Source organism: Crinia signifera, chromosome 7 (assembly GCF_055691185.1).
Source record: "Crinia signifera chromosome 7, ASM5569118v1, whole genome shotgun sequence".
NCBI classification, from domain to species: domain Eukaryota; kingdom Metazoa; phylum Chordata; class Amphibia; order Anura; family Myobatrachidae; genus Crinia; species Crinia signifera.
In genome coordinates this window covers 164,359,435-164,379,630 of record NC_139223.1, presented here as the reverse complement: position 1 = coordinate 164,379,630, position 20,196 = coordinate 164,359,435, and the positions used below count along the sequence as shown (strand labels likewise).

Genomic DNA, 20,196 nt, shown 5'->3' with positions numbered 1-20,196 from the left:
GAGCTTTGATTGGTGGAGCTCATTACATGCTTCTCAGGCCCATGGAGGACAGCAGCAGCAGCCTAGTCATGGGAGGGTTTTTAATCAGAGGCAGCACTGGGACTGTGAGGTCTCCTATAGTCCTACAGAGTAAGGTGCAGAGGCACAAACACAGAATTTTCATGTTGTATGTATGCATGTATGTATGTATGTATGTATGTAGGGGCCAAGGGCCAATATAAGGAACTGTCACACACCCTCTTTTCTACTAGAAAGGAATCTAGGACATGAGGACATGAGTATAGATTAGAAGAAAAAAGATTTCATTCAGCTAGTAGAAAGAATTTCTTTACGGTCAGAACAGTCAAACTCTGGAACTCTCTTCCCAGAGAGGTGGTTACGGCTGGCTCATTAAATGTGTTCAAGGCAAAGTTGGACAAACATTTACTGGATAAAAACATCCATGGGTACAAATAAGAAATATAATTTGTCTGTAAAATACCAGAACCTACCAAATCAGCAATGGATATCTATACCAGGTTGAAGTAGATGGACGCAAGTCTTTTTTCAGCCTTACCTACTATGTAACTATGTAACTATGTATGTATATATATATATACTAGGTGATTCATCGCGCCCTACGGGCGCTCTTCACACCGTCGTAAGGGGCTGCGCCCCCTTAATTTGTGAACATTTGTATATTAGAAAGATGGTTAGAATTGTATGAAAGATGGCTTGTATTGCAACTTGAGTTATAGGTGAAATGTGTTAAATAGAGAGCATATGATGTGGAAGGGGGTGTGTATTGTTTTGTTTAATTAAAAAGCGGTTACAGAGTAAGATGTACATTGATAGTGTGGATGGTACAGTGACATTTGTGGGTGTGGGGGGGGGGCTGTGTGTGCGTGTTGTTTAGGTGTGTGTGTGCAATAGTATAGTAGGGTGTTTCTGAGTCAGCGGCTCCCCACTGGCGGAGGTCACGACACAGGAAAACAGGAGGCTGGGTAGTGATAGGGGTGTGTGGGCAAAACTATGAGGCATGATAGGGGCATGTGGGCAAAACAGCGTCAGCGACTCCCCAGTGGTGGAAGTTACGGTTCAGGAGAGCAGGAAGCTGGGTAGTGATAGGGGTGTGTGAGTATACGGGGGACTAAAGAGGGGCTTAGGGGTGCCGTGAATTGCGGGAGGGGCGCGGGGGGTGCCGTGAATCAAGGGAGGGAGGGGGCGCAGGTGTCGGCGAATCGCGGGAGAGGGCGGGGGTCCGCAAAGCGTGGGAGGGGGCGTGAATTGCGCGAGGGGGGGTTGCGAATCACGGGAGGGGGGGTGCACAGGGGGTCCGTGAATTGCGGGGGGGGCACGGGGCGCGATTAATCACCTAGTTGGTTATATATTCTTGTAGAAGGATGGTAGGATGTTGCTGTCATTCAGAATGCATTTACATAAACAGTCATAGTAGCAGTAAAAGGTCTGACTTAAAACACCTACAGTAAAACAGAACAAGTGTTATATAATATACAAAGAATTGGTTGATGATGTGTAGGTTGACGTGCACATAGTTCATAGTTGTCACTGGAAAAAAATTGCTACAAGAAAAAATCAACACAGAAAGTTCAACACATGTAAATGTTGACATAAGTGTGGCACTTCATCGGTGTCCATGTTGACACATGAGAATGAATATGAAAACATTCAAAAAAAGAAAAATAAATCTTCAAAAACTCATGTCAACCTTTTTCATTGTCGACCATAGCCGTGCCAGTGTTTTGCATGTGCCATTTAATCCTGGGGTTGCCGTGAATCGTGCGCGGGGGTGGGGGGGGAGGGAGGAGGTGAGGGGTGTCAGCGAATCACGGGAGGAGGGGTCGTGGGTGGATGCCGTGAATTGCGGGAGGGGGGGTCACGGGGGGGGTGTGTGTGGGTGCCACGAATCGTGGGAGGGGGCGCGGGGGGTTGCAGTGAATCGCGGGAGGGTGAGTCGCGGGGGCTTGCCGCAATGACAGAAGGGGGGTAGTGGGGGGCACCGTGAACCGCGGGAGGGGGGGCCCGGGGGGTTGGCGCGAATCGTGGGAGGGGGGGTCGCGGGGTGCCGCAAATCGCAGGAGGGGGGGGGGGGGTGGGCCGCGAATCGCCACAAGAAAAAATCAGCACAGAAAGGTCAACACATGTAAATGTTGACATAAGTGTGGCACTTCATTGGTGTCCATGTCGACACATGAGAATGAATATGAAAACATTGAAAAAGTGAAAAATAAATCTTGTCAACCTTTTTCATTGTCGACCATAGCCATGTCAGTGTTTTGCATGTGCCATTTAATCGTGGGGATGCCGTGAATGGGGGGGGGGGGGGGGGAGGGAGGTGCATACCTCCCAACATGACCCTCTCCAGGAGGGACACATTGCTCTGTTTCTGTTTCTTCTTAATTTATGGATTGCCATCACCTGTGCTTAAACACCTTTCTTATCAATTACCCTGTTTAAAATGACAGGTGATGACAATCATAAATTAAGATGGAAGTCCACAAACAGAGCATTCTGTCCCTCCTGGAGAGGGTCATGTTGGGAGGTATGGAGGTGTGGGGCGCTCACCTTGTGTGTCTGGTGAGTAGCTGTGTCTTTGCTGTGTAACATGGAGAGGCAGAGGGTGTCTGGCACTGTCTGTGGCTCACTGGGCTGGTTCTCTGTCATGTGAGTCAGTCATGTGAGTCAGAGGCTCCACCCAGCGTTACAGCTTCAGACACACTTTGAGTGACAGATGTAGCCAAATATATAAGATATATATATGTATATGTATATATATATGTATATGTATGTCTCCCCCTTCAGTTAACCATTGACCAAGTTTATACTGCCTTTACTCTGTGTTTTGACAGTGTAATATTCTCCCATGCAGTTTGCAGCCAGTAATGACAAGTGCAAGGGGTCCCCCCTGTCTGAAGTGCCCCGGGCCCCCCGAAGTCACCCTGTCTGACACAAAAGGGAGGCCGCCCCGCCTCTAGAATAAATAATTCCCATCCCGGCACCCCCGGTCACACTGCGTGCCTGGCTCTGCTCCTGATATATCGTGCAATGATCTCTGTATTACTGCACTGTGACTCTGCTGATGGATTCACCACTCGAGCATCTGTATATGATGACAATGACAAGCAAATCCCTCGCACAATGGATGAAGCCCTACTAGATGTTTGTACAAAGCGGCCTCACTCTACACCCTGCAGGGCACAAAGTGACCCGAACACAACGGCTGGGGCCTCATGTGCTTTTTATGCACTTTTTTAGCCTATGTGACATATATAAGGGACATCTGTTAGAAAATCAACAGGGATAGCGGAGCAGCAAATCCATTGACATGGGGAAGGTGAGATACATTCAGCTCATGTATTGTTATTAAGGATACTGCATTTTATGGTATCAGTGACGTAGCTACATATGTGGCAGACCCAGCAGCGGCTTGGGGAAGCAGTGCCAGCAGGGTCTGTGGTGGGCGCCACTGGCTTAACTGAGAGGTGACCTAGGAAGCAGTGAGCGTTGAGCTGGTCCCGCTCCATGCATAACTAATGAGTGGGTACCCAGAGCAGTGCATATTTAATGAGTGGGTCCCATTCATTGCATATGCACGGGGCGGGGACCCACTCATTAAATGTGCACTGCTCTGGGTCCCCGCTCATTAGTTATGCATGGAGCGGGACCAGCTCAGCGCTGACTGCTGCCAGCTCAGCCAGCAGTGTCCGTAGTCCATTGCCTCGCCCCTTCGCGTGGGTGGGGGGTAAAATATTACGCGAAATAAAAAAGTAAAAAAAATATAAAATGTAAAAAAAAAACACGCACAATTGTTTTCTGTATTGTAAAGCAAATTGGCATATAGTATACATCCATATATGTCCATAGTAATTCAATTTATATTCTAATGACATTTCTATAGAATCACAGGTATTAAAGGGGGGGGGAACACAAATGAGTTAAGAGAGCGCAAATTCAGTAAAACGTTATTAGTCAATGTTTATTATACATAAATTCGCTAATAATGACCAATAAATTAATAACATATAAAATATATTTAAAAAATCGGCAATATTCTAATAGATATGGTTCCACCGTAGCCCAAAAGACCAATATTGGAGTTTATTAAGAGCAATAATTCCAAACTCTTTAAGTAAAGTCCCTTGAATTTCAAGGAATAAACCACAGGGAAAACTGTGAAGTGTAATCAAAATAGGGAATAGATGGACATCAGTACAATGTAACAGTCTATGCAGTGGCAGAACTCTGGGAGGCAATGGAGTCATCTGCCGCCGGGCTCCTGCTCCAAAGGGGGCATCTCTCCTCCCCTTCAAGTTTGAATCAGTTAATTGAAAGCAGTTGATATTGCTAATGTGGCAGACTCCCCCTTCTAACAGCATTTTTGCAAGTGTCACACCCTGTATTAGGTAGATTCCCAGTGGTGCAAGTAGAATTTTTTTCTTGGTGGTACTGATAGCCTCCACCAAAAATGTGCGTGGCCATGTGTCATGAGGGGGCGTGGTCACACAAAGCTAGAGGAGTGACTAAATGCCAATACTGGCATCAGGAGACAGAATGAGAAACAGGGAATGACGGGTGGGTTGGCTCTTGCTTGGGGGAGAGCTGAGCAGCTTGTGCTTACAATTGTGGATTTTTGGCGGGGCACAGAGCTTCTCAGCTCAACAGACCACCTTCCTACTTCACCTCAGACCTGGGAATTTCCCGTGTCTGCCCCTTTCACACTGTGCTTTCCATGGTCTGCCTTCCAACAAATGTATGGAATTTGATTGGGTGTTGGGAAATTTGTACAAATTGCTGTAATTGGCTGTTTAAAAACCAGCTTTTATTGGCTGGCTGTCACATATCTCATGATTACATCCACCAATAAGCTTGTTTTTTGGCATCATGTGTGAAAAACCCGGGTGTAGCCTGTTCACACTGCCATACACCAGTGTATTACCCAGGAAAAACCCTGCAAAAAACCTGTGTGTAATTCCCAGGGCATAACACCCGGGAATTTCACAAAGACCCTTTTACACTGAGACAGGACACGGGAAATTACTGCTTGCTCTAGCAAAAACCCAGGTTTTTGCGGCAGTGAGAACGGGGTATAAATCAGCAGTAGCCGGTAGCTGCATACAACACCAATCATAACGCTGGGTGGGCGGGCTGCGGATGCATTATATTTAGACTTAAAATAAAAATAGAATTGACAGTGGGTCAGTGGGGAAAGTGGTACTGCGTACCTGCAGCATATTTCTTACAGGTACTCCGTACCACGCCGTACCCCCTTACTTGCAACACTGTAGATTCCTTGACCTTACTGGGGACAGGCACTTTACTGATTGAGCTATTTGGGGGGCATCAATACTTATCTTGCCTCCGGGCTACTGGGATGAACTGGGATGATACTTTGCCACTGAGTCTATGTGCACCTCCACCTGGAGGGAGCTAAATAAGCTCTTAGTATAGAAGCCGAGATACGGTACAATCTGACCTGTTAAGGCAGACATGTCCAAACTATGGCCCTCCAGCTGTTGTGAAACTACAAGTCCCATCATGCCTTGCCACAGTTTTGCTATTATGGAATGCTAAAACAATGGCAAGGCAAGGAAATAACGGGATTTGAGTATTTAAGCCTGACCGATTTTGTTTGGGAAATGGCTGGAAATTGGCGTCTGCAGATTCGGCTCTGAAATGCTGAAACGCTGAATTGTGACTGAACACACATTTACCGCAATCGCAAATCTGCAATTATACAATTGCATGGCAAATATAGGGCCTAATTCAGACCAGTACATTGTTCTGCGATTATCGGAGAAGACCACTTTACAACGGTTCGCAGGAAAGAGTGACGGGTGGCCAGTGTTTGGGGGTGGTAACTGGATGTTTCCTGGGAGTGACCAGAGAAAAATGTTGACAGATCTAGGCGTTTTGTGGGAAGACCTCTGATGTCATCGAGGGCCCTGATCTGGTATAATCCATTGCATTGCAGAGTAAGTCTACGGATGCGGTGCCATCTGCAGCCATGTAGAGGGGTGATTTTTCACTCTGGCAGGAGTATTGAGCAAATGCTCCCCCCCCCTACCCAGCCTATCCCTAAGTCCAACCCCCCCCCCCCCCAGTACTCTACTTGGAAGCTCAAAGTTCGGTGTATTCAGTTTTCACCAAATAGCTCACATCTAGTTTTAAGTGGGTAATACCAGTACACACAGTTTGCAGATCGTAATCCCTTTGTGTTGCCCCAGATCATCTTCTATGAGGACAGGAACTTCCAGGGGCGCTCCTATGAGTGCAGCTCCGACAGCTCCGACCTGCTGTCCAACTTCAACCAGTGCGGCTCCATCCGCGTTGAGCGCGGGAACTGGATGATCTACGAGTTTCCCAACTACAGGGGGTGCCAGTTTTTCCTAAAGAGAGGCGAATATCCTGATTTCAACCAGTGCTTGGGGTTTGGAGACACCATCAGGTCTTGCAGGATTATACCCCAGGTACCTTCTGCTTTATATATATTTTTTTCCAACCAACATCAGCTCCACTTAATAAAAGTGGAAACCCGGGACATGTTCTAGTGGTTTCTTCATGGTACTTAATCTAGTCCATCAGCTGTAGAAGTTCCCAAACCTCTAAAACACATCCAGGTTATGCAAGAATGGTAAGATCTACTTGATTACAAATTCAATACAAATTAATTCCAGATTGAATTTTGAATCAATTAGAAGAGTAAATACACATCGTAGTAGGAACTCTGACATCCACACCTGAGGAAGGACTTTGATCCGAAAGGTGTTGTGAGGATGTCAGCCTATCGTTTTAACAAAGGGGGTTTCTGTATAAGGACCTTTCCAGCACTTAAGCCACCTGCGGTGGTGTTGAGCTTTTCTTGCTCGGGACTGACCATATGCTGTATGAACATAAATATGCAAAAATAGGATTCAGATCACTAGACCATGCGCTAATAAGCAGCTATTGGAAACCAGACAAAAAGTGAACAGCCAATTCACACACAAATACAATACCAAACAGGATATGAATGGTTTCCTCAGCGCTAATATAGATTCCTTCTGATTCTCATATGAGTATACACCGAAAAAGAAGAAAGAAAAAAACACAATAGTATAATATTGTTTGACAAAAAAGATTAAATGTGATACGCCTTTAAATGTTTGAAGACTCGTACCAGATTTTTTGTCTACCTGATTAAGAGTAGACAAATACGTTTGTGGTTTGAGGGGGATATTCACCACCGAGGGAATCCACTCTATCTTCTATTGCCCGTATTCCAGACTCAAAGGGATAAGAAAGATATCATGGTGCAATACGTTTTATTTAATAAAAACAATTCCTTAAAAATCCACGTGAGGTATATAACAGAGGACTCTCACCATTTGCGCATGTCCACAATGCAATTGTAGACAAAAAGAGCTTTAGTTGTAACAATAACAGGCGTCCCTGGAAACTCCTTCGCAGTGATGAGAGCCTCTGCAATCCTCCTCAGCGTGTAGATAGCCGACCGGTTTCGATACAAAGTATCTTCTTCAAGGCTGGTGTATGGATGACACCCTGTGGGGTTTTTATACCCCAACGGAGAAATGCAGAGGCTCTGCCTAATTCCAGACACAGATTACCTGTCCATTTTAAGTCTCCAGGGATGACACACAATATACATAAAGTCCGTTACACATATTATCGCAAACCCCGCTGCCGCAGCTGTTCTTAATCTGACATATCTCACGCCGGAGACAGTGTTTTCCGGCATCGTCGTCTTTAGCCGGATATGACGTGTGCGTTCCAAAGGCTACGCGTCTGGTGGCCGTCACCGGATGTGAGGTATGCGTTCCATTTGCCGATTTGCGTTCCATGCTGTGCGGAAGTGGGGTTGATACCACTCCGTTTCTCTGTTTCATGTCCTTTAATAGCGTAGATAGCAGCATGTATTCTATTTAAAGTGCGGGTGCTTATGCATCCTCGGGGAAAGAGGTATAAAAATCAGAATATTAGCGAGGATCATATTTATCATAAAAAGGTAACGGATAAAAACAATTAATATCAGACAGAATATAAATATGATAAAAAATGAATAAAAATCATAGAAACCACTTAGTCTCAAAATCCTTATTTAGTCCTCCAGGTATGAGTGTCCCATAATTAAAAATTATTGACATCTCACATTTCGCTAATTTCTTATTAAAATCTCCTCCTCTTGTACCTGGGGTTACTTTTTGTAAAATATAGAAATTCTTTATTTCAGTAGTATTGCACTGGTGGAAATTTTTAAAATGTGCTGATAACGCATGCACATCTAGACCCTTCTTAATATTCCTAAGATGTTCGCTGAGTCTGATTTTAAACGGTCTTGTGGTTCTGCCAATGTAGAACTTAGAACAATTACATTCGATAGCATATATCACATTATTCGAATGGCAAGTCAAAAAATCCCTTATTTTAAAAGTTTTGCCATTAATCTCGAGCACCTCTTTCTTCATTCCAAAAGTATTTGGTATATTTTTACATCCAACACAATCCCCGCATCGATAAAAACCTTTAGATGAAACAATAGATTTTTTGGGGGAAGGTGGGCACATACTCTGGACTAATTTGTTCTTCAGATTCGGGGCTCGTCTGAAGATAATGTTAGGAATTGGGGGGATTTTATCTCCAACAACGGGATCCTTTTGGAGAAGCGACCAATGTTTTTTGAGTATTTTTTTAACACTAAAGTGATGAGATGAAAAATTGGTTGTAAAAGACCATTTAAAACGTTCAGATTGATCACGTTCAGTTCTTCTTTTTTTAACCAGCAGATCATCTCTTTTTAATTGTTCAACTTTAGTTATAGTATTGTCTACAGATTTTTCCTCATATCCACTATTGATGAAATTCGCTTTCATTTCATCTGCTTGTTTCAAATAGACTGAGGTATCGGTACAATTTCTCCGAAGTCTCTGTAATTGGCTCATTGGTATGGTATCGAGCCATTGTTGTTGGTGGCAACTTTCTTTATTAATATATGACCTGGAATCTGTTGGTTTCACAAAATTACGTGTCTTGATAGTGCCATCTTCAATATAGATGACAAGGTCCAAAAAGTTGACATGGTTTTTGCTAATGTCATATGACAATTTAATGCCCCTATCATTAGTGTTGAGGTACTCACAGAAAAGGTCAAGGGTCTCTCTGTCACCTTTCCAAAGAAAAAGGATATCATCTATATACCGCCGCCATGAGACCAGGTTTGCCCCGTATGGGTTGTGGGACCAGATGTAATCGGTCTCCCACGCACCCATAAAAATGTTGGCATAACTGGGGGCAAACCTGGTACCCATGGCGGTCCCCCTTTTTTGTATATAGAAATCCTCCTTAAACAGGAAGTAGTTATTATACAAGATAAATTCAATGCCTTTTACCAAAAATTCTTGTAAATTATGTTCTAAACTGGTTCTCTGTAAGGCCTTTTTAGCTGCGTCGACTCCTTGTTGGTGTTCTATAATTGTATATAATGTCGACACATCCGCTGTTATCAAAAAATAATTATCTTCCCATTTAACTTCTTTTAGAAAGTTTAACACATCTGAAGTGTCCTTTAGATGGGATGGATTGTCTAATACTAACGGTTGAAGATGGTGGTCTATGAACATCGATAGATTAGAAGTAGGGGAGTCTACCCCCGAAATTATGGGCCTTCCAGGGGGATTGAGGGGGTCTTTGTGTGTTTTGGGTAACACGTATATGGTGGGGATAGTAGGTTCCTCTATATAAAGAAATTTTGACTCCATATTAGTTATAGTCCCCTTTTTTTTCATATTTTTCAATAAGTTCTTTTAATGTTTTATTAATTTTGGAGGTTGGATTAATTCTTATTAGCTTATAGGTGTTTTTATCTGCTAATTGTTTAAGTATTTCCTCCTCATAATTTTTTTTATTCAAGAGAACTATCCCCCCCCCCTTATCGGATGGTTTAATGATTAAATTTTTATCATCCGTCAGGCTTTTTAGGCCCTTTTTCTCTTTCAGGGTAAGATTATGTGTAATCTTTTTGGGATCTATTTTACGAATGTCATCCATGACAAGAGTACTGAAGGATTCTAAGAAGCATCCCTTTAAATGGGAGGGAAAAAAGGTTGATTTAGGTTTAAATGGTGTTGGTGGAACAGAGTCTTCTATATTCTCATCCGTTTTCATTAAAAAGAATTTCTTTAAGGTGAGCTTCCGAATGAACTTCTGTATGTCTATGAATACATCAAATTGATTCACAGGAATGGATGGGCAGAATTTTAGGCCCTTTTCCAACACTGCTCTCTCTTCTGCTAGTAACAAATGATCACTGAGATTGAAAATCTTCACAGTTTCAGGTTTTTTCAAATCCGAAACTGTTTTAGACTTTTGGAGTCTCTTTTTTTGTCTTTTTTTCTTAGCATAAATAATCCTTTTTTCCTTATTATTACCTCTACAACCTCTTTTTCTCAAACAGTTTTTTACCTCCAGTGCTGGTGGTTTGTTCCTGATTCTAAAAAACGTGGTCTAATGTTTCTATCATTCTCCAATTCTTGGGGTATATCATTGAGGGGTTCATAATGATTCCTCCATGAATTGGTGACTCTTCTATTTTGGTGTTCTTCCTTATTTACCCATCTCTTAGATCTCCTCCAATTATCATTTTGAGGTGTGGAGTTATTTTTATTATATTCCGGGTTTAAATCCTTTGATTTTTTTTGATTCCTATAGGGAACTTTCTTAAATGGTAATTTAACTGATTGTGGATTTTCCTTTCTAATAGGGAGTGTGTGCTTCTCCCTACCCGTTGGAGAAAGTCTAGGGGTTTCATCCTTGTCAGGTGTTTTGGAGTCTCTCTGTAATTTTTTAAGCTTTCTACTCATTATTACAGACTCTGCCTTTTCTATTTTATGGCATATAATTTCTTCCCGTTCCTTATAGTCGGGGAGGTCTTTAAAAGGAATGGACATCTCTTTAAGATCTTTAATCTCATTATTCAAAGTTTCTAAATCATTTTTTCTTTCCTTAATGATAAGATTTATAAGGTTGCAGGAACAATCGAATAATATGGTATCCCACATTTTCTCAAATGTCCCATTAGATGTTGAGAAGCTGGCTTTTTTATCAACTTTTAAACCCTTTGGAATAATACCTAAACTTAGGTATTTCTCCAATGTGGCAATCTCCCAGATTAATTTACTTTCTTTTAGGAGTGCTTTTTCTAATTTATCTAAAACACCTTCCAGACTCTCGTCGACAATTACTATGTCGTCAATTTGTTTAGAAAACAACTCATTAAGCCGTTTAAGACGTTCATCTCTTGCTTTAAACATGATAGAGCAGCACGGTTGTGATCTGATTTGGCAAAAGAAACACAAATATGCAAAAATAGGATTCAGATCACTAGACCATGCGCTAATAAGCAGCTATTGGAAACCAGACAAAAAGTGAACAGCCAATTCACACACAAATACAATACCAAACAGGATATGAATGGTTTCCTCAGCGCTAATATAGATTCCTTCTGATTCTCATATGAGTATACACCGAAAAAGAAGAAAGAAAAAAACACAATAGTATAATATTGTTTGACAAAAAAGATTAAATGTGATACGCCTTTAAATGTTTGAAGACTCGTACCAGATTTTTTGTCTACCTGATTAAGAGTAGACAAATACGTTTGTGGTTTGAGGGGGATATTCACCACCGAGGGAATCCACTCTATCTTCTATTGCCCGTATTCCAGACTCAAAGGGATAAGAAAGATATCATGGTGCAATACGTTTTATTTAATAAAAACAATTCCTTAAAAATCCACGTGAGGTATATAACAGAGGACTCTCACCATTTGCGCATGTCCACAATGCAATTGTAGACAAAAAGAGCTTTAGTTGTAACAATAACAGGCGTCCCTGGAAACTCCTTCGCAGTGATGAGAGCCTCTGCAATCCTCCTCAGCGTGTAGATAGCCGACCGGTTTCGATACAAAGTATCTTCTTCAAGGCTGGTGTATGGATGACACCCTGTGGGGTTTTTATACCCAAACGGAGAAATGCAGAGGCTCTGCCTAATTCCAGACACAGATTACCTGTCCATTTTAAGTCTCCAGGGATGACACACAATATACATAAAGTCCGTTACACATATTATCGCAAACCCCGCTGCCGCAGCTGTTCTTAATCTGACATATCTCACGCCGGAGACAGTGTTTTCCGGCATCGTCGTCTTTAGCCGGATATGACGTGTGCGTTCCAAAGGCTACGCGTCTGGTGGCCGTCACCGGATGTGAGGTATGCGTTCCATTTGCCGATTTGCGTTCCATGCTGTGCGGAAGTGGGGTTGATACCACTCCGTTTCTCTGTTTCATGTCCTTTAATAGCGTAGATAGCAGCATGTATTCTATTTAAAGTGCGGGTGCTTATGCATCCTCGGGGAAAGAGGTATAAAAATCAGAATATTAGCGAGGATCATATTTATCATAAAAAGGTAACGGATAAAAACAATTAATATCAGACAGAATATAAATATGATAAAAAATGAATAAAAATCATAGAAACCACTTAGTCTCAAAATCCTTATTTAGTCCTCCAGGTATGAGTGTCCCATAATTAAAAATTATTGACATCTCACATTTCGCTAATTTCTTATTAAAATCTCCTCCTCTTGTACCTGGGGTTACTTTTTGTAAAATATAGAAATTCTTTATTTCAGTAGTATTGCACTGGTGGAAATTTTTAAAATGTGCTGATAACGCATGCACATCTAGACCCTTCTTAATATTCCTAAGATGTTCGCTGAGTCTGATTTTAAACGGTCTTGTGGTTCTGCCAATGTAGAACTTAGAACAATTACATTCGATAGCATATATCACATTATTCGAATGGCAAGTCAAAAAATCCCTTATTTTAAAAGTTTTGCCATTAATCTCGAGCACCTCTTTCTTCATTCCAAAAGTATTTGGTATATTTTTACATCCAACACAATCCCCGCATCGATAAAAACCTTTAGATGAAACAATAGATTTTTTGGGGGAAGGTGGGCACATACTCTGGACTAATTTGTTCTTCAGATTCGGGGCTCATCTGAAGATAATGTTAGGAATTGGGGGGATTTTATCTCCAACAACGGGATCCTTTTGGAGAAGCGACCAATGTTTTTTGAGTATTTTTTTAACACTAAAGTGATGAGATGAAAAATTGGTTATAAAAGACCATTTAAAACGTTCAGATTGATCACGTTCAGTTCTTCTTTTTTTAACCAGCAGATCATCTCTTTTTAATTGTTCAACTTTAGTTATAGTATTGTCTACAGATTTTTCCTCATATCCACTATTGATGAAATTCGCTTTCATTTCATCTGCTTGTTTCAAATAGACTGAGGTATCGGTACAATTTCTCCGAAGTCTCTGTAATTGGCTCATTGGTATGGTATCGAGCCATTGTTGTTGGTGGCAACTTTCTTTATTAATATATGACCTGGAATCTGTTGGTTTCACAAAATTACGTGTCTTGATAGTGCCATCTTCAATATAGATGACAAGGTCCAAAAAGTTGACATGGTTTTTGCTAATGTCATATGACAATTTATTGCCCCTATCATTAGTGTTGAGGTACTCACAGAAAAGGTCAAGGGTCTCTCTGTCACCTTTCCAAAGAAAAAGGATATCATCTGATATCCTCGCTAATATTCTGATTTTTATACCTCTTTCCCCGAGGATGCATAAGCACCCGCACTTTAAATAGAATACATGCTGCTATCTACGCTATTAAAGGACATGAAACAGAGAAACGGAGTGGTATCAACCCCACTTCCGCACAGCATGGAACGCAAATCGGCAAATGGAACGCATACCTCACATCCGGTGACGGCCACCAGACGCGTAGCCTTTGGAACGCACACGTCATATCCGGCTAAAGACGACGATGCCGGAAAACACTGTCTCCGGCGTGAGATATGTCAGATTAAGAACAGCTGCGGCAGCGGGGTTTGCGATAATATGTGTAACGGACTTTATGTATATTGTGTGTCATCCCTGGAGACTTAAAATGGACAGGTAATCTGTGTCTGGAATTAGGCAGAGCCTCTGCATTTCTCCGTTGGGGTATAAAAACCCCACAGGGTGTCATCCATACACCAGCCTTGAAGAAGATACTTTGTATCGAAACCGGTCGGCTATCTACACGCTGAGGAGGATTGCAGAGGCTCTCATCACTGCGAAGGAGTTTCCAGGGACGCCTGTTATTGTTACAACTAAAGCTCTTTTTGTCTACAATTGCATTGTGGACATGCGCAAATGGTGAGAGTCCTCTGTTATATACCTCACGTGGATTTTTAAGGAATTGTTTTTATTAAATAAAACGTATTGCACCATGATATCTTTCTTATCCCTTTGAGTCTGGAATACGGGCAATAGAAGATAGAGTGGATTCCCTCGGTGGTGAATATCCCCCTCAAACCACAAACGTATTTGTCTACTCTTAATCAGGTAGACAAAAAATCTGGTACGAGTCTTCAAACATTTAAAGGCGTATCACATTTAATCTTTTTTGTCAAACAATATTATACTATTGTGTTTTTTTCTTTCTTCTTTGGTCTAGTGATCTGAATCCTATTTTTGCATATTTGTGTTTCTTTTGCCAAATCAGATCACAACCGTGCTGCTCTATCATGTTTAAAGCAAGAGATGAACGTCTTAAACGGCTTAATGAGTTGTTTTCTAAACAAATTGACGACATAGTAATTGTCGACGAGAGTCTGGAAGGTGTTTTAGATAAATTAGAAAAAGCACTCCTTAAAGAAAGTAAATTAATCTGGGAGATTGCCACATTGGAGAAATACCTAAATTTAGGTATTATTCCAAAGGGTTTAAAAGTTGATAAAAAAGCCAGCTTCTCAACATCTAATGGGACATTTGAGAAAATGTGGGATACCATATTATTCGATTGTTCCTGCAACCTTATAAATCTTATCATTAAGGAAAGAAAAAATGATTTAGAAACTTTAAATAATGAGATTAAAGATCTTAAAGAGATGTCCATTCCTTTTAAAGACCTCCCCGACTATAAGGAACGGGAAGAAATTATATGCCATAAAATAGAAAAGGCAGAGTCTGTAATAATGAGTAGAAAGCTTAAAAAATTACAGAGAGACTCCAAAACACCTGACAAGGATGAAACCCCTAGACTTTCTCCAACGGGTAGGGAGAAGCACACACTCCCTATTAGAAAGGAAAATCCACAATCAGTTAAATTACCATTTAAGAAAGTTCCCTATAGGAATCAAAAAAAATCAAAGGATTTAAACCCGGAATATAATAAAAATAACTCCACACCTCAAAATGATAATTGGAGGAGATCTAAGAGATGGGTAAATAAGGAAGAACACCAAAATAGAAGAGTCACCAATTCATGGAGGAATCATTATGAACCCCTCAATGATATACCCCAAGAATTGGAGAATGATAGAAACATTAGACCACGTTTTTTAGAATCAGGAACAAACCACCAGCACTGGAGGTAAAAAACTGTTTGAGAAAAAGAGGTTGTAGAGGTAATAATAAGGAAAAAAGGATTATTTATGCTAAGAAAAAAAGACAAAAAAAGAGACTCCAAAAGTCTAAAACAGTTTCGGATTTGAAAAAACCTGAAACTGTGAAGATTTTCAATCTCAGTGATCATTTGTTACTAGCAGAAGAGAGAGCAGTGTTGGAAAAGGGCCTAAAATTCTGCCCATCCATTCCTGTGAATCAATTTGATGTATTCATAGACATACAGAAGTTCATTCGGAAGCTCACCTTAAAGAAATTCTTTTTAATGAAAACGGATGAGAATATAGAAGACTCTGTTCCACCAACACCATTTAAACCTAAATCAACCTTTTTTCCCTCCCATTTAAAGGGATGCTTCTTAGAATCCTTCAGTACTCTTGTCATGGATGACATTCGTAAAATAGATCCCAAAAAGATTACACATAATCTTACCCTGAAAGAGAAAAAGGGCCTAAAAAGCCTGACGGATGATAAAAATTTAATCATTAAACCATCCGATAAGGGGGTGGGGATAGTTCTCTTGAATAAAAAAAATTATGAGGAGGAAATACTTAAACAATTAGCAGATAAAAACACCTATAAGCTAATAAGAATTAATCCAACCTCCAAAATTAATAAAACATTAAAAGAACTTATTGAAAAATATGAAAAAAAGGGGACTATAACTAATATGGAGTCAAAATTTCTTTATATAGAGGAACCTACTATCCCCACCATATACGTGTTACCCAAAACACACAAAGACCCCCTCAATCCCCCTGGAAGGCCCATAATTTCGGGGGTAGACTCCCCTACTTCTAATCTATCGATGTTCATAGACCACCATCTTCAACCGTTAGTATTAGACAATCCATCCCATCTAAAGGACACTTCAGATGTGTTAAACTTTCTAAAAGAAGTTAAATGGGAAGATAATTATTTTTTGATAACAGCGGATGTGTCGACATTATATACAATTATAGAACACCAACAAGGAGTCGACGCAGCTAAAAAGGCCTTACAGAGAACCAGTTTAGAACATAATTTACAAGAATTTTTGGTAAAAGGCATTGAATTTATCTTGTATAATAACTACTTCCTGTTTAAGGAGGATTTCTATATACAAAAAAGGGGGACCGCCATGGGTACCAGGTTTGCCCCCAGTTATGCCAACATTTTTATGGGTGCATGGGAGACCGATTACATCTGGTCCCACCACCCATACGGGGCAAACCTGGTCTCATGGCGGCGGTATATAGATGATATCCTTTTTCTTTGGAAAGGTGACAGAGAGACCCTTGACCTTTTCTGTGAGTACCTCAACACTAATGATAGGGGCATTAAATTGTCATATGACATTAGCAAAAACCATGTCAACTTTTTGGACCTTGTCATCTATATTGAAGATGGCACTATCAAGACACGTAATTTTGTGAAACCAACAGATTCCAGGTCATATATTAATAAAGAAAGTTGCCACCAACAACAATGGCTCGATACCATACCAATGAGCCAATTACAGAGACTTCGGAGAAATTGTACCGATACCTCAGTCTATTTGAAACAAGCAGATGAAATGAAAGCGAATTTCATCAATAGTGGATATGAGGAAAAATCTGTAGACAATACTATAACTAAAGTTGAACAATTAAAAAGAGATGATCTGCTGGTTAAAAAAAGAAGAACTGAACGTGATCAATCTGAACGTTTTAAATGGTCTTTTATAACCAATTTTTCATCTCATCACTTTAGTGTTAAAAAAATACTCAAAAAACATTGGTCGCTTCTCCAAAAGGATCCCGTTGTTGGAGATAAAATCCCCCCAATTCCTAACATTATCTTCAGACGAGCCCCGAATCTGAAGAACAAATTAGTCCAGAGTATGTGCCCACCTTCCCCCAAAAAATCTATTGTTTCATCTAAAGGTTTTTATCGATGCGGGGATTGTGTTGGATGTAAAAATATACCAAATACTTTTGGAATGAAGAAAGAGGTGCTCGAGATTAATGGCAAAACTTTTAAAATAAGGGATTTTTTGACTTGCCATTCGAATAATGTGATATATACTATCGAATGTAATTGTTCTAAGTTCTACATTGGCAGAACCACAAGACCGTTTAAAATCAGACTCAGCGAACATCTTAGGAATATTAAGAAGGGTCTAGATGTGCATGCGTTATCAGCACATTTTAAAAATTTCCACCAGTGCAATACTACTGAAATAAAGAATTTCTATATTTTACAAAAAGTAACCCCAGGTACAAGAGGAGGAGATTTTAATAAGAAATTAGCGAAATGTGAGATGTCAATAATTTTTAATTATGGGACACTCATACCTGGAGGACTAATTAAGGATTTTGAGACTAAGTGGTTTCTATGATTTTTATTCATTTTTTATCATATTTATATTCTGTCTGATATTAATTGTTTTTATCCGTTACCTTTTTATGATAAATATGATCCTCGCTAATATTCTGATTTTTATACCTCTTTCCCCGAGGATGCATAAGCACCCGCACTTTAAATAGAATACATGCTGCTATCTACGCTATTAAAGGACATGAAACAGAGAAACGGAGTGGTATCAACCCCACTTCCGCACAGCATGGAACGCAAATCGGCAAATGGAACGCATACCTCACATCCGGTGATGGCCACCAGACGCGTAGCCTTTGGAACGCACACGTCATATCCGGCTAAAGACGACGATGCCGGAAAACACTGTCTCCGGCGTGAGATATGTCAGATTAAGAACAGCTGCGGCAGCGGGGTTTGCGATAATATGTGTAACGGACTTTATGTATATTGTGTGTCATCCCTGGAGACTTAAAATGGACAGGTAATCTGTGTCTGGAATTAGGCAGAGCCTCTGCATTTCTCCGTTGGGGTATAAAAACCCCACAGGGTGTCATCCATACACCAGCCTTGAAGAAGATACTTTGTATCGAAACCGGTCGGCTATCTACACGCTGAGGAGGATTGCAGAGGCTCTCATCACTGCGAAGGAGTTTCCAGGGACGCCTGTTATTGTTACAACTAAAGCTCTTTTTGTCTACAATTGCATTGTGGACATGCGCAAATGGTGAGAGTCCTCTGTTATATACCTCACGTGGATTTTTAAGGAATTGTTTTTATTAAATAAAACGTATTGCACCATGATATCTTTCTTATCCCTTTGAGTCTGGAATACAGGCAATAGAAGATAGAGTGGATTCCCTCGGTGGTGAATATCCCCCTCAAACCACAAACGTATTTGTCTACTCTTAATCAGGTAGACAAAAAATCTGGTACGAGTCTTCAAACATTTAAAGGCGTATCACATTTAATCTTTTTTGTCAAACAATATTATACTATTGTGTTTTTTTCTTTCTTCTTTTTCGGTGTATACTCATATGAGAATCAGAAGGAATCTATATTAGCGCTGAGGAAACCATTCATATCCTGTTTGGTGCTGTATGAACATAGTCCAACACACAACCTACCAAGGGAAAGATCATTTGAATATTTGATTCCTATCCTTGTAATTTTCTGCTTTTAATTATAAATTTGTACATTTTATAGTAAACGTCTATTGCTCCTTAAATTGGGTAATTATTGATCTCTCTACTGTATACCGTATAGTATGAAGTTGACTACATTGTATCTTGTCATTGTGTAGCACCTATAATTGTCCACCTTTTTCTGCTATTAACATTTGCAAGGGGATATCTCTCACTCCACGAATAATTGGTTCCTTTATTTTGGCTATATTGTGCGCACTCACATACAGTACTCTCTTTATTGTTATAAACCCTCAAATTCTCCTTATATGAAAATACTTTGGGGTATTCATGGGTAGCAAAATACTTTAGACCAGTGGTTACAAACTTGGTCCTCAGGTCACAGGTCATATTTTCAGGTCACCCAGCAGATGAGCTGTTTATCACCAACTGTCACATTTTAAAAATCCACTTTCCAAACTCAATACAGATTATCATTACATTGGCCGTCCCGTTTGCTGAGTACAAATATTGGTGCAAAGGGTGCTACCCAGTTTACCTGCTAATAACTGAATAATAATATTATATAATATAATAATAATGAATACTTTTTTAAAAGTGAAGATGATGGTCATATAACGGTGACCTTTCAGAATGTAACCCGTCCATTTGTGTCCATTGCTCTAGCAAACCTCATGCAAGATTCGGGTTTATGAGAGAGAAGACTTCAAAGGACAAATTATGGAGTTTACAGAAGATTGTCCTCAAGTGTATGAGAAATTCCGCTACCAGGACATCCAGTCCTGCAACGTTCTTGACGGACACTGGATCTTCTATGATGAACCCAACTACAGGGGGCGCCAGTACTACCTGATGCCTGGAGAGTACCGGAGATCCAGTGACTGGGGCGCAGGAAACAGCCGGGTTGGCTCTTTTAGAAGAGCTACAGACTTTCCGTAACTTGCTGGAACACCGCCAGACTTTAGGAGCTGCTAATAAAAGATTAAGATCTACACTTCCGTTATAATTCTAATTTATTTATGTGTTATGCAAACAGTCGTAGGTCTGTACGGCAATGTAAGAAATGACTGTGCCCTCTTTAGTCAACATAGTTGTTATTGGTCAAATCGTTCATTTTGTCTACATTATTATAATTTAAAGATTTCTATATAACCGCGGCCAGTCCCATCGAGAGGTTGGCGGCCCCAATACCTGAGGGTG

The 20,196-nt window shown here is 40.6% G+C and overlaps 1 protein-coding gene across 1 annotated transcript; it reads left to right on the top strand.

Annotated features, from left to right (window-relative positions):
- The first annotated feature begins 3,045 nt into the window (after positions 1–3,045).
- Positions 3,046–19,935, top strand: LOC146021266 (gamma-crystallin-4-like). Its single transcript, XM_083155060.1, has 3 exons — positions 3,046–3,159; positions 6,225–6,467; positions 19,663–19,935. The coding sequence occupies exons 1-3, from the start codon at positions 3,046–3,048 to the stop codon at positions 19,933–19,935; spliced, it is 630 nt and encodes a 209-aa protein (XP_083011186.1).
- The last annotated feature ends 261 nt before the right edge of the window (positions 19,936–20,196 follow it).